Below are 12,064 nucleotides of genomic sequence, written 5' to 3'. Positions count from 1 at the left end.
AAGACTTTGCTGCTACAAGCAGAAGATGGAAGTCTTCTTGACATTGACTGAGGCCAGTGGGGATTCCCCTGGAGGAAAGAAAGGTCATTTCAGCCCGTTGTAGAATTTTTCTCATGTGGGGTAAACTTAGGGGGCATTTGGAGAAGGGTGGGAGGTGGCACAGGGAGGAACAGGAAAGAAAGTCTTAGACTGAGGTCAGGTTGAAAGCAGGAAGTTAACTGTAAAGTTTCTAGGACCTCAGTTTTTGGGACTGGGCATTTCTGGGGAGGAAGAGTATACTTGTAAAGAATTTCAGAGTATTTAATTTTAGAAATGACTAATAAAAAGGTTATGCTGGGGATGTCTAAGCTGTTGTCTCTGGCATCGACTGATCAGCTATGTAGTTAAGTCTTTCACCTGCATAAGCACGTGGAAATCTCTTGGTGACGGTGAGGCCACCTTATCAATGTTGGAGTTGGCCTTGGGGCTGTCTGAGCTTGAGGTCCACTAAATACCCCAGAGACTGTTTACAGAGAAAAACCTAACTGCTTGGCATTGCTTTAGGGTTAGGTTCTTTGAAAGCTACTTGACATTTTTTGTTATTCCTCTTCCTCCTCTAGCTGTTAGTTTTAAGTCATTCGATGTGTAAAGTTAGATCCCTTTCTCCCAAAACTGCTTCCAAAATAGCTGTGACTAACCTCATTCTTGGCAACTGGCTATGCTGGGTTCTAATTTCTTTCTGTGAATTTCTTGTCCGTTTACACTGAGAACCCCATTAAGAGCAGGAACCATATTGTAATCACCTCTTGATACCTGGGACCTGGCATATTATAGGTGCTTAAGAAATATTTGGGCAACTGAAATGAACTTGTATTTTACTGAGCCCATGCCAGTGCTGTTTTCCTAGATGGCATTAAGGTGAACAAAAATACTGAACCTTGCCTTCATTAAGCATACGCTTTAGGTGAGGACATCAACTGAACACCAGTAAAGTGATTTAAAACAATCAGTTGTTAGATTGTATGGTGCTGACAGTGTATTCTGGGAGTGCTAGTAGGACGAAAGCAGTGTGGGCTGGAGGTACAGAAGAAAACGTATTGGGGACTGGAACTTGGAAGATGAGTGAATATTGACGAAACTGGATACAGAAAGTTAATGATAGATTCTCATGGAAATAATTCCTTATCTACCTGCTTGTGGGCAGTTTATCACAGTGAGTATCAAAGCCTCCAGAGGAATGATGAGCTCATGATATTTGTTGGGCGATTAATATCCTTTCAAAACCAAGTTTACTTGTTTCTCTGTAGGAAAGATAATCTTCACATTGTCAGTGTGGAAGGAACTGAGTGATGATAGGAAACAGGGGTCATTGGGAACCCTATTTGGTTTTCAAGCAGCATTTCTTAGCCATATGTGTTCCTAAATGCTATCCCAAAGTCATCCACATTATTACAACATGTCTCCTAGTTTGTTGTCCTGATGGCAAGTCGAGGAATCCTATTTCACTTTCAAATCGATCATTAATTGTTATTACAGAGATGAGAGTGATACAGATGACCCACAGGAATGGCAGTGACATAGTGATTTGGTCAGGTTAGAGGTTAATTTTTTTTTTTAAAGATTTATTTATACAGGCACTGGGTACAGTCAGAAGCACGGGAGGGTGAGAGAATTCATCAGAGCCAGAGCAGGGAATAGAACAGGCAGACTGACAAAATACACTGCTGAGGGGAGCAGTGGGCATGGCAGGAGAGATCTGTCGCACCATGTGGGATCCTCGCTGGCTGCCGGGGATCAAACCAGCGCTGCAGAAGCTGAGGGCAGCTTTGCAGCCCAGCGCTTAACTGCTGCGCCACCAGGGGAGTCCCAGGTTATAGGTTAATTTATCTGAGAACTTCCCATTTAGCAAAGAAGCTGGGTTCATTTTTTAGAATGTATGGAGGAAGAAATCACCTATATAATCATAACAGTTAATTCTGTGTGTGAGAGTGTGTATGTGTATGTACATGCATATCTGTCTTTGAATCAGTGAACCCATTAGTGTATGTTTTTCAAGTTTAGTTGTGTGTCTGTATAAAATATAACAGTTTACATTCCCCAAAGAGTGATATTTCATTCTTTGTGAAAGAAGAGAAGTTAAGGGGCCTCCCTCGTGCCCTGGGGGTTAACTCAGCACTATAATGCTATCACCTCTGAGGCCTGAGTTCAATCCCCAGCCAGGGAGCTAACCCACATCATGCAGCAGACCTCTCTGTCTTGCCCGCTGCTCCCCTCAGCAGTGTATTTCAGTCAGTCTGCCTGTTCTGCTCCCCACTCTGTCTCTGATGAATCCTCTCACCCCCTGCACCTCTGGGCCTATACCCCAGATCTTGTATGCAAAATAAATAACTTTTTTTTTTTTAAGATTTATATAAGCAGTAACTAAGATATAAACTTCTGAAAACCTAATTTCTGAGCCTCAGACAGATTGTATGTTTCTTTGAGGGTCTCACCCCAACCTTCCTGAGTAGTTTCCAACTTTTGCCTTCCAGATACTTTGTTCTGCACAAGCTGCCCAACTTGAAGTTTCTGGATGCCCGGAAAGTAACCAGACAAGAGCGGGAGGAGGCTTTGCTCCGAGGGGCGTTCATGAAAGTGGTGAAGCCCACAGTAAGTTATCTTCTTCCTCATTGTCACACAGATTTCTATCTCATCTCACTGGTTCTTCCTCAGTGCATGAAGATGTCCTTCTCTGCGTTTGAAATACAGGATGTATGCACCAGGTTTTCATCTAAGCTTATACTGTTGAGGTGTAGGACTGGGTATTAGCTGGTTCTTCCTGTGCTCAGTCTAAGGGGACCTTATTTGTAAGGTGATTTGGGCCAGGTGGCTCTATACTATACACAGCCCATCTGTGATACTCCTGGGGGGCATTTCAGGTGTCCTTGAAGATGGGTTGTTTATAATGCAGGGTGTCTGAAGACCTGAAGTTGCAAAAGAAGAGAGAGAGGAAAACGGGTATTTACTGCTTCCTGGATGGATAGGACTCCTCTAGTTACTCAGAGACTAACTCCTGAGTACTCTTCTTGGTACCAAAGGAGAGGTAGTGGAGAGTGATTTTCTTCCTGCCAGAGGTGAAGGCTTGACAGTTTTCTGAAATATCATCAACAGTAAAGGTCACTTTTTCTGGATTGGTGTGTGTTCTCCCCATGGAGCTCTTGATGCTCATGCGATTAGTGTTTCCTTACCTTTCCTTGACCACTCTACATCGAGGCTGTGGAAGTGAACTTGGTGTCATTTGAATGACAGTATTGATGGGTTAGGGGTGATTTGGCTTTGGGTCATGGATTCAGACAGAGGGTGATATGTAAGAGCATGGACAACTATCTCTTTGGGAGGAGTTGGCGTCATTAAGTAAAGTCTGAGGTTAGGAAATGGACTTGATGACCCTTGATTACCTCTTTGCACATCCATTAGGGCTACTGAAGTTCCTTGGAGCTACACAGTCACTTTCTGTGGCATCCTAGCTTGTGTGTTGGAAACATTGACCAGTATTTCCAGGGGCCCAGTTTGTTCTCACTTACTGACTTAGTGTGCTCTGCACATGCATTGGAAATGATTAAGAGGGAAAGAGAAAAAAACAAACAGAACCAAAGTAGAAAAATGAAACCTCTTCCATCAAGTTGCTCGGCTAGCAGCAGACCTCAGGCCACTTTCTTTCCCTGAATCCATGAGGTGCAACTTATTTCCCGTTATGCCGAATAAAATTGTTAACAGTTGTGGAAATATATGATATGGAGGGTATAATACTGGCAGATAAATGTATTGTTACCTGTTTCAGCATGTGGGAAATTAATTGAGTGATTCGTTTCATAGCTATTAAAGTGTTAACAGTTCTCCTTATCGAGGCAAAGGTTTGATATATTGCTCATGACTGCCTTTAGTTATTCCAGCTTTTGTAATTTTGTCCAAATGAAATAATTTATTTCTTGGCCTCCTTTTTTTTTTTTTTTTTTTGGAGGGCTGAAAAGATTTCAGAGAGAGTCAACATCACCAAACCAAACATAGTACAACAAATGAACTGTTTATAATATCTTGGCTTCCTGCCCATCCTACATTTCTTGCTTTCATGTAACATATACTTCATAGAATAGGTCAATATTTCTCCAACTCTCATTGTCTTTGACACGGGAAGCTCTTCATTGTCACTGGAAATCTAAAAAGAGACTAAATATAATACCCATCATCTCTGAAAGGGGTGCTCAGGAGGTAACTGCCACTCTCCTAAGATCTTTGTATGGAGGTGTGTGATTCCTGACATAACCCCATAATGAAGAGGGAAGGGAGCTTTGACTTATTCTACAGAAGAGATAACTCAGGCCTATGGTCATTAATTGGAGGCCACAGTTAGCTTGCTGGTAATTGCTGGAGCTCTACCTGCATGTGTGCTTACAGAGCCTATTATCCTACCACTCTGATTTCTTCATCCTGTAGCAGTGAGCTAAAAATTTCCCCCGTGCATCTCTCTGTCAAACAAAACCTCATAGGAAGGCCTAAATAAGGAAAACAGGTAAAAGTGGGACTGTTGTGTTAGAGCAGAGGTGGTGGGGGAATTGAAAACCTCTCCTACCATTGAAAGTGAGTGTGTCTGGCTCCTTGGAATCCAGTAGTAGCTGGTTCTCTGAGTCATTAGCAACCTCAGCAAAAATGCTCTTTAAAGCTTCCAATTAGTTTCTAATCAATTATAGAATTAGCTCATGTCGGTGTGATTGACTCTAATATCCTTACTAACTGTATTACACTTAAAAATATCCATTAATTATTTAAGGAGGGACAGAAATGCTTGGACAAAGCTTGGGGCCCCTCAGTTCTCTTTGTAGAGTTGCATGGTGTCCAAACTGGAGAGGGCTTCAGAAACACCTGGTCCATCGTGTCATTTTATGGATGAAGGGACTGGGGGAGGATGCACTTTCCTGAGGCCACACAGTGCTGGGGAGGCAGAACTGAGGCCACAACGCAGGGGTCAGGTCTTCAGCTTTACATGTTCTGTTTATGCATGACCTTTAAACGCAGCAGTGGATTCTGCTCTCTTTCTGGTTTTGTCACAAACTATATGCTTGTCTTGAATGGCAGGCAATTCCCTTTTGTCTGTTGTTTTCAGAAATAGGCACTGGTACTTTTCTTGCAGATAGAAGGCAAATGAGCTTCTTGCTGAATTAATAAATTGGTGTTCAAAAAAGCTGGTTGTCGCCTGCTCACAGTATGTGCAGACATATGTTTGTTCCCATGCAGGTGTGTATATATGCTTTCTGTCTCTGTGTATATATACATATGTATGTTCTGGGAGGTATGTGTACACCCCGAGTCGACTTCTAAGTGGAGAGCAATTTCCTCTCCATGAATTGCCGATGCTGTGCTGAGCACACTTGGTGAAGACCTATTTTTCATAAAGGAATCGGAATCTCAAGTTGGCTTCTGTCCCTTCTGAGGCAGCAGCGTCCTGTTGTGCTTATTCAGCAGAATGCTCTGATGGATGATCAAGGGGGCCGTGATTTGGAGAGCTGTTTTCATTTTATTCCTGACATAAAGTATTTGGGGGAATGGAAAATGCCTCTCCAATCACAGCCCTTGCCTTGCAGGGAGGGAACAGGCAGTCTGGGTGTTCTCAGCTGACGCAAATGCAAAATTACTTAGGAACTAATAACCCCCCAGTGTCACTCAGGTTTGATTTGGTACCTGGCAGACCCTGGCACTTGAGTGTGAGTTCTCACTTGCCTTTTCTCACAATGACTCGTTTCTACTTCAGTGCTGCCTTTTTTGGATTTTGTTGTTTAAAAACTGCCTTCTGTCTGAGTGCTGATTGTTCTAGAAAGATGCTGTCACTCATTAGGAAGTGATAGCTAATGTTACAGTGTCTGCTTTCAGCAACTGTGCATGTGTGTGTGTGTGTGTGTGTGTGAGAGAGAGAGAGAGAGAGAGAAAGAGAAAGAGAGAGAGAAGGGAGAGAGAGAGATTAGTTAATGGACCTGCAACAGCTAGGTTTCGCTCATTTCCAGAATTTTAAATAAACTATATCTTTGTCGAATAGGCAATGTAGTGAGCACCAAGGTGGATGCAGAGAAGGTTGAGGCCCTAAAGAAAGGCCTCTACAATGATCAGACCGTGACCCCCTCATGGTGCACTAGGAAATATAAATCAAAGCGACACAGAGGTCTGTCCAGGAGGGTGTGTGTGGTGGGCACACCAGCCGTGCACATCAGAGAGACAGTTCAAGAAACCGACAGTCAGAATTACTTAATTATGTCCTGGCTTTGTAATTATTCATCCCTGTTCTGGCAAAGAGCACAGTTGTCATTTCTTTGACATAATTATTTAAAGCTGAGCCCTCTTGTTTACAGGCACATATATGAAGTGGGCTACTGGCTGTTTAATCTTCAGAACCTTACCAGAGTGATGGGTAGAGCAGCTCCAGGGGCAGCTGGTCTGGGAATCACAGCCTGTGTTAGAGGGGGCTTGGGCATGTATGTTCTTGCTTGTAATTGTGGCCATTGTCTTATAGGTAAAATATGGAAATAGGTATGTTTGTGTAGATACGTCCTTGAAAATGTTTGTGAGTCTTTTTTCTTTGGACACGATGGGTTTTCTATCATGGTTTCCATACTTGTGTAGTTTTGCAGTTTATATATTGTTGTGTATCTGTCTGTAGGTATTGGAGGGGTGCAATGCTTGTGGGGGGATAAGGAGAAAGAGAGAGGGAAGTGTGGTGTATTAAATGAACACGCTTCTGAGTATGTGTACTGTTCAGGTATCTTTTCCAAAGGTTGGAAGTAACTTGGGTCCATGGATCACTGACTTTTATGACTACACTACACAGTCTGACTCTTGACACTTAGAGATGTGTCCTAACTCTCCTGGGTACCTTTGGTTTCTTCCATCTGTGCCTATGTTTTCAGATTTTCTCGAAAAAGAGAAATCTAGGATAAAGAATGGAAACCTAGGAAAGCTGACTCTTCATTTGGATGGGGAAGCTGCTCATCCATTGGGATGTCAGTTCCAAGAGGGCAGGAACTTTGTGTGTTTTGTTTGCTCCCATATCTCTTGTACCTCATCATAGGGGAGACTCAGCATGACTCCACACATGAAGAAGTCAGTGGAGGGTGGTGGGTGCCTTGCTGGTGGATGTGGTGTGGTCACATGCATCTGACAGGTGTGATCCTCTCCCTCTGAGTCATCTACAGAGTTATAAACCAATGATGCACCAATAAAAAAAAAAACCCTATTAGAAGAGCTATCATGAGAGATGATTCTTAATTTTTTATTGCTTCAATATGACCCTCTGGAAAAAAAAGGAAAAACACCTTTACCTTATGAAAATGTTGTACTTTGCATCCATGCATTGACAGGAAAGAGAGATTCTGAGCTGCATTATTTGTTCTTCCAAAGGTTGGTACATCTTATGGCCATCCTAGTCCGATGTCTTGGCTTTTCCATCAGGTAGCATTGCTGGAAAAGCAGGGTGTGAGCTGAGGCTGTGCACACTCCTTCTCATACTGTTCAAGGTGTTCCCTGAGTTCTCTGAGCATCCGCTGGCTCATATTAAGGTTTTAGGAAATAAAAAGTATCTTTACTCAGCATACAAGTTGGAGTACTTTTCAGTCTGTGTGTAGTTAAAATGAGATTTTCCCTGTCCTAGTGGCTATTGTAATTTTTGTTCTGTACTATAAAAGGAACACTGCCTGGTGGCCTCTTTGGTTTACTTGTTTTTTATGTCTGTTCTTTGCCGATTGCTACCTATTTTAAAGCACAATGTGTGTGTATGTCTTTTATATGTCTGTTAATTCTATCTCTTCAATTGCAAACACATAAAAGGTTATCAGAAACTACCCCTAGAATGATTGCAATTACTGACATTTATTCTACTCTCAATATTTTCCAGATTATGTATATGACATAAAGCCAAGAGGTGACTAAATAAATTTTGTCAACCACAAGTAGATTTGGTTAAAACGAGATAAGAAGCCAATGTATGTTGGATGTTCTCAACTGTGCCAAACACTCAGAAGAAAACTACAAATGTCAGATAATTTTTTGGATATTTCTAACCACCTGAATATGTGTGTGTGTTTTATGATTTTTTCCCTGTTTTCCCACAGATGTCTCTTGTCTAGAGACATATTCAGATTCTATTTTCAGTTACTTCATAGTAAATTTTCAAGGGAAGAAAAATTTTTAATTTCTTTTTTGGAACTGCTTAGGCAGTGTGTTTAGCAACAACTCCAGAAGTCAAACATTCTCAGTTTGTTTGTTTTTCATTCTTATTCCCGATTTCACAGTTTGCCACATTCATTTGAGGGGGAATCAATTATGGATTTTTTATTTCTCCATTTTTAGCACCATGGCATCCTGTGTCTCCAATAAATGCTTTCAGAGTATTTCTCTTTGGAAGCAACTGCTGTCACTTTTCTTTCCTCTGCATTTGGATAGCAATTCTGTGAAATCAGAGAAGGACTGTTGTATAAAGATTGTATTTCCAGTGTGCTGGCAAAGCTCTATGGCGGGAGGAATCAAAATCTGCAAAAGAGGACAAGAAAGTAAAACATAACTACAGGTGCTGCTAACAGCCTCTCAGAGCCATTTCCAAAAACCCCTCAGGCCCCACCATGCTCTGAGCATATAGTAGGTATGACTCTCTATCATACCCAAGGCCTGGTGGAGATACTATTGTGTCATTGGCTTTGACAGCACTCCAGTGGCCCAGCTCCACACTGTTCCTCTTTTTGGCCTCCAGAATGCTCACTTTTCCTCAAAGGTATTTATACAGATGCTTGCCTAGAATATCATGGAAGTAAATGGCATTTTGCAGGGAATTAGCTAAGTAATGTAGGATACATTGTAGAGCCTCTGGGACCTAAGAATTGGGAGAAATATGGTAGATTGCATGATTTGCCTAACCCTGTCCCTTTGTCTCTTCCCTTGCCATGGCTTTCCCTCTAAGGGAGGGCTACAGTTCCCCATCACATTGACTTTGAAGATTTATTTATTTATACAAGCACTGAGTACAGTCAAAAGCACGGGATGGTAAGAGAATTCACCAGAGCCAGAGCGGAGAGCAAAATAGGCAGAGTGATGAAGTACATTGCTGAGGGGAGCAGTGGGCGCAGCAGGGGAGGTCTGCGCGCCATGCGGGACCCTTGCCCAGTGGCCGGGGATAGAACTGGTGCTGCAGAGGCCACCGGCAGCTTCGCAGCCCAGCGCTCAACTGCTGCACCACCAGGGGAGGCCCCCCATTGACTTTGACCTTGGACATTTGACACTCTGACCAATGGAATGTGACTGGAAGTGACAGCATGCCAATTCTGGACCAAGGTCTTATGAGACCCCATGTGTTTCCACTCATTCCTCTTAGATCTGCCATTTGCTATGAAAACAACATGAGACACACATTGCAGACCTGAACTTGACCTGAAGCCTGAGCAGAACTACCATAGATGTGTGGTACAAGAAGAGCAGCTTCTCATAAGCTCCTAGGATTTTGAGGAGTAGCGTTGCTATAGGAACCTGACTCATAGATAAGCCATCCATCCACATACCCTGCCTCTGATCCTTCCTTAGCCACTTGAGCCAAAGCTCTTAACTAGCACACAATTTGGGGCTTAGTGCCATAATGTCTGTATTTGGTGCCACCATACCAATTTCTATAAACTTTCTAGAAGCTTAACTAATTAGGCCTCAAGACCTAAGGGTCAGTTGAATGCCTAGTGGTGCATTATTGGATATATCAAAATTTTTCAGATACGTGAGTAAAAATAACCTCTGCCATGCACTAAGTGTCCACTATGTACAAGATATTGTATCAGAGATTTAACAGTCTTATCTCTTTTTCCTTGAACTTGTATCTCTGCATGAGGAAATAAATGATCCAGGAACTTACATAAATACCTAAATTTACACAGTAAGGTGGTATAAGCTTCTTCTTTAGATCTGCCTAGGCCTCAAGCCTTTTTCCCTTGTATATTTAAATTATTTGAACCAAAGAAAAAAGGTAGCCTAAAAGTTTGTGCTCTGACCACTGTGTACTTTAATGCCATTAACCAGGCATGGAGCTATGATGAAGCCTAGAAGATCAGACCACCCAAGGGAGCCAAAGGTAATTTCCAATGTTGACCTCTGATCCCCGCCTCTAACCCACATTTATAAAATGCATGAGCTCCACTTGCTCCCCACTACCCACTGATTCTTTGCTTTGAGCTGGATGATTCCAGGCCAGGGGTGAGAAGTGGTCTGGAAGTATAGGGCAGTTTTTCTAGAATCAGAGAATCGAGGCCAGTGACAGATTTGAGTGAGGGAGGGTCAGGAAGACATCACTGTTCCCAGTCCTCAGGCAGACCAGGGCCTTGCTCTCCAGCCTCCTCAACTCTGGGCTTCCTAAAGCTCCGCCTGGCTTAGAAAGTCCCTCTGGGTCCCCAGAAACATCAGATGGCAGACACTGAAGCCTCAGGGAGACAGATATCCTAGAAGGAGGGAAAGACTGCAAGAGAGGTTGGTCAGTGGGCAACCACACAGATGCTAGACCACTAGGGAAAAATCTTGAACATTGTTCTGAAGCTAAATTTGATTATATGTTAACATTATTTGTGAGTCTATGGCTAAGAGAGAAGTAGAAAATGAGGATGGCATGGTCCTAATTTCTGCTCTTGAGTTCTGGTTCTTTCCAAACAGCCTGCAACTAATAGCAGATGTACTAGTTTGCTAGGGCTGCCATAACAAAATACCACAGACTGGGTGGCTTAAACAACAGAACTTAATTTTCTCTTAGTTCTGAAGGCTAGAAGTCTAAGATGAAGGTTCTGGCAGGGCTGTTTTTTGCTGAGGCCTCTCACTTGAACTTGCAGATGGCTGCCTTCTTGCTGTATCCCTTGTGGCTGTCCTTATGTGCACAGGGATCCCTGATATCTCTATCCAGATTTCCTTCTCGTCTCAGGACATAGTCATATCAGATTAGGACCTATCCTAATGTATTCTTACATCTTAATCACCTTTATATTGGCCCTTTATCCAAATATAGACACATTCTGATATCTGGTGGTTAGGATTTCAAATACTAACTTTGTTTTTTTGGTGGGGGCATGTGCTGTAGACCTTACTAGCAGACAAGAAGAGTGAAATTTAAGAGGAAGAGATTGAAGAAAAACTGGTGAGTTTAGCGATGAAAGGGATGTCTCTGATAACATTTCTTTTTCTTTGCATTGTCCGCAAAATCTCAAGAATCAAAGCACAGGCTAGGTATTAGGATGAGGTGATAGGATAACCTTCGGTTTTTTATTTTGTATGGAAGTAAAGGTCTTCACAAAGTTTGATTGAAATAAAATTTGACCTGTTTGCCTGAATGTGTCTAATATGTACTGCTCAGGGTATCATCAGGTGAGTGCCAAGTGGGTAGGCACAGGTAAGTAGCAGCACTAATAGGAGCTCTCGTAATGGCATGTCCTTCCTTAACATAGTAGACTTGGAAGAGTCTGATGCTCAGAGCAGAACATCTACCTTTTCCCTAGAGGTGCCCATCTTTAGTGAGGATGAAAAAGAAGCTATTTCTTGTGATAAGTGAGATTTTGGATACATTTACACACTTCCTGCCTTTTTCTCCAGAGAGCATATTTCCCCCTGCCAAGGCCTGAAGGATATTCAAGTTCTCAAACAGTTGTTGCATTTGGCTTGTGAGTTTGTTTTTGCATCTCCATTGTTTTGTCCTCCTGTGGTCACCATGTCTAACTAAGGGAACGCTCATAGACTCCACTCCAAATGCATCTCCTCTTGCCCTCTGACCAGGCACAGTGCATAAGCATGAGAGGGCAGGGCTGCCCTTGGGGTCCCTGAAGGCTGGTGTCACAATTAGCTCTTTTATTTGGTTTTCTGCTCCTTACAGTAGAGTGTCTTAGATTAACAGACAGGGCACCATCAATAATGCACAGATGCTCTGTAATTGGGGCTTCCTTTGATGTTAATTTAGCTGAGTTCAATGCTATTGTCAGTGATAGCAATTACACTCAGCCTTTTCACCAAGGACATTTTAGGATAATTTTATTTTTCATGTGCATTTTAAAATATG

General features: G+C 42.5%; 1 protein-coding gene across 2 annotated transcripts in view; it reads left to right on the top strand.

Annotated features, from left to right (window-relative positions):
* LRMDA (leucine rich melanocyte differentiation associated) overlaps positions 1-12,064 on the top strand; it is a gene marked incomplete at both ends in the record, with an annotated part of 965,431 nt that overhangs the window by 564,553 nt on the left and 388,814 nt on the right. For both annotated transcript variants that reach the window (XM_084246077.1, XM_084246078.1), the window contains one exon: positions 2,511-2,628. In XM_084246077.1, the coding sequence (XP_084102203.1) occupies positions 2,511-2,628 (118 nt within the window). The remainder of the gene's footprint in view (positions 1-2,510; positions 2,629-12,064) is intronic.

Source organism: Talpa europaea, assembly GCF_964194135.1.
Source record: "Talpa europaea genome assembly, chromosome: 10".
Taxonomy (NCBI): domain Eukaryota; kingdom Metazoa; phylum Chordata; class Mammalia; order Eulipotyphla; family Talpidae; genus Talpa; species Talpa europaea.
The sequence above is the reverse complement of the archived record's forward strand: the minus strand, read 5'-3'. Positions and strand labels throughout refer to the sequence as shown.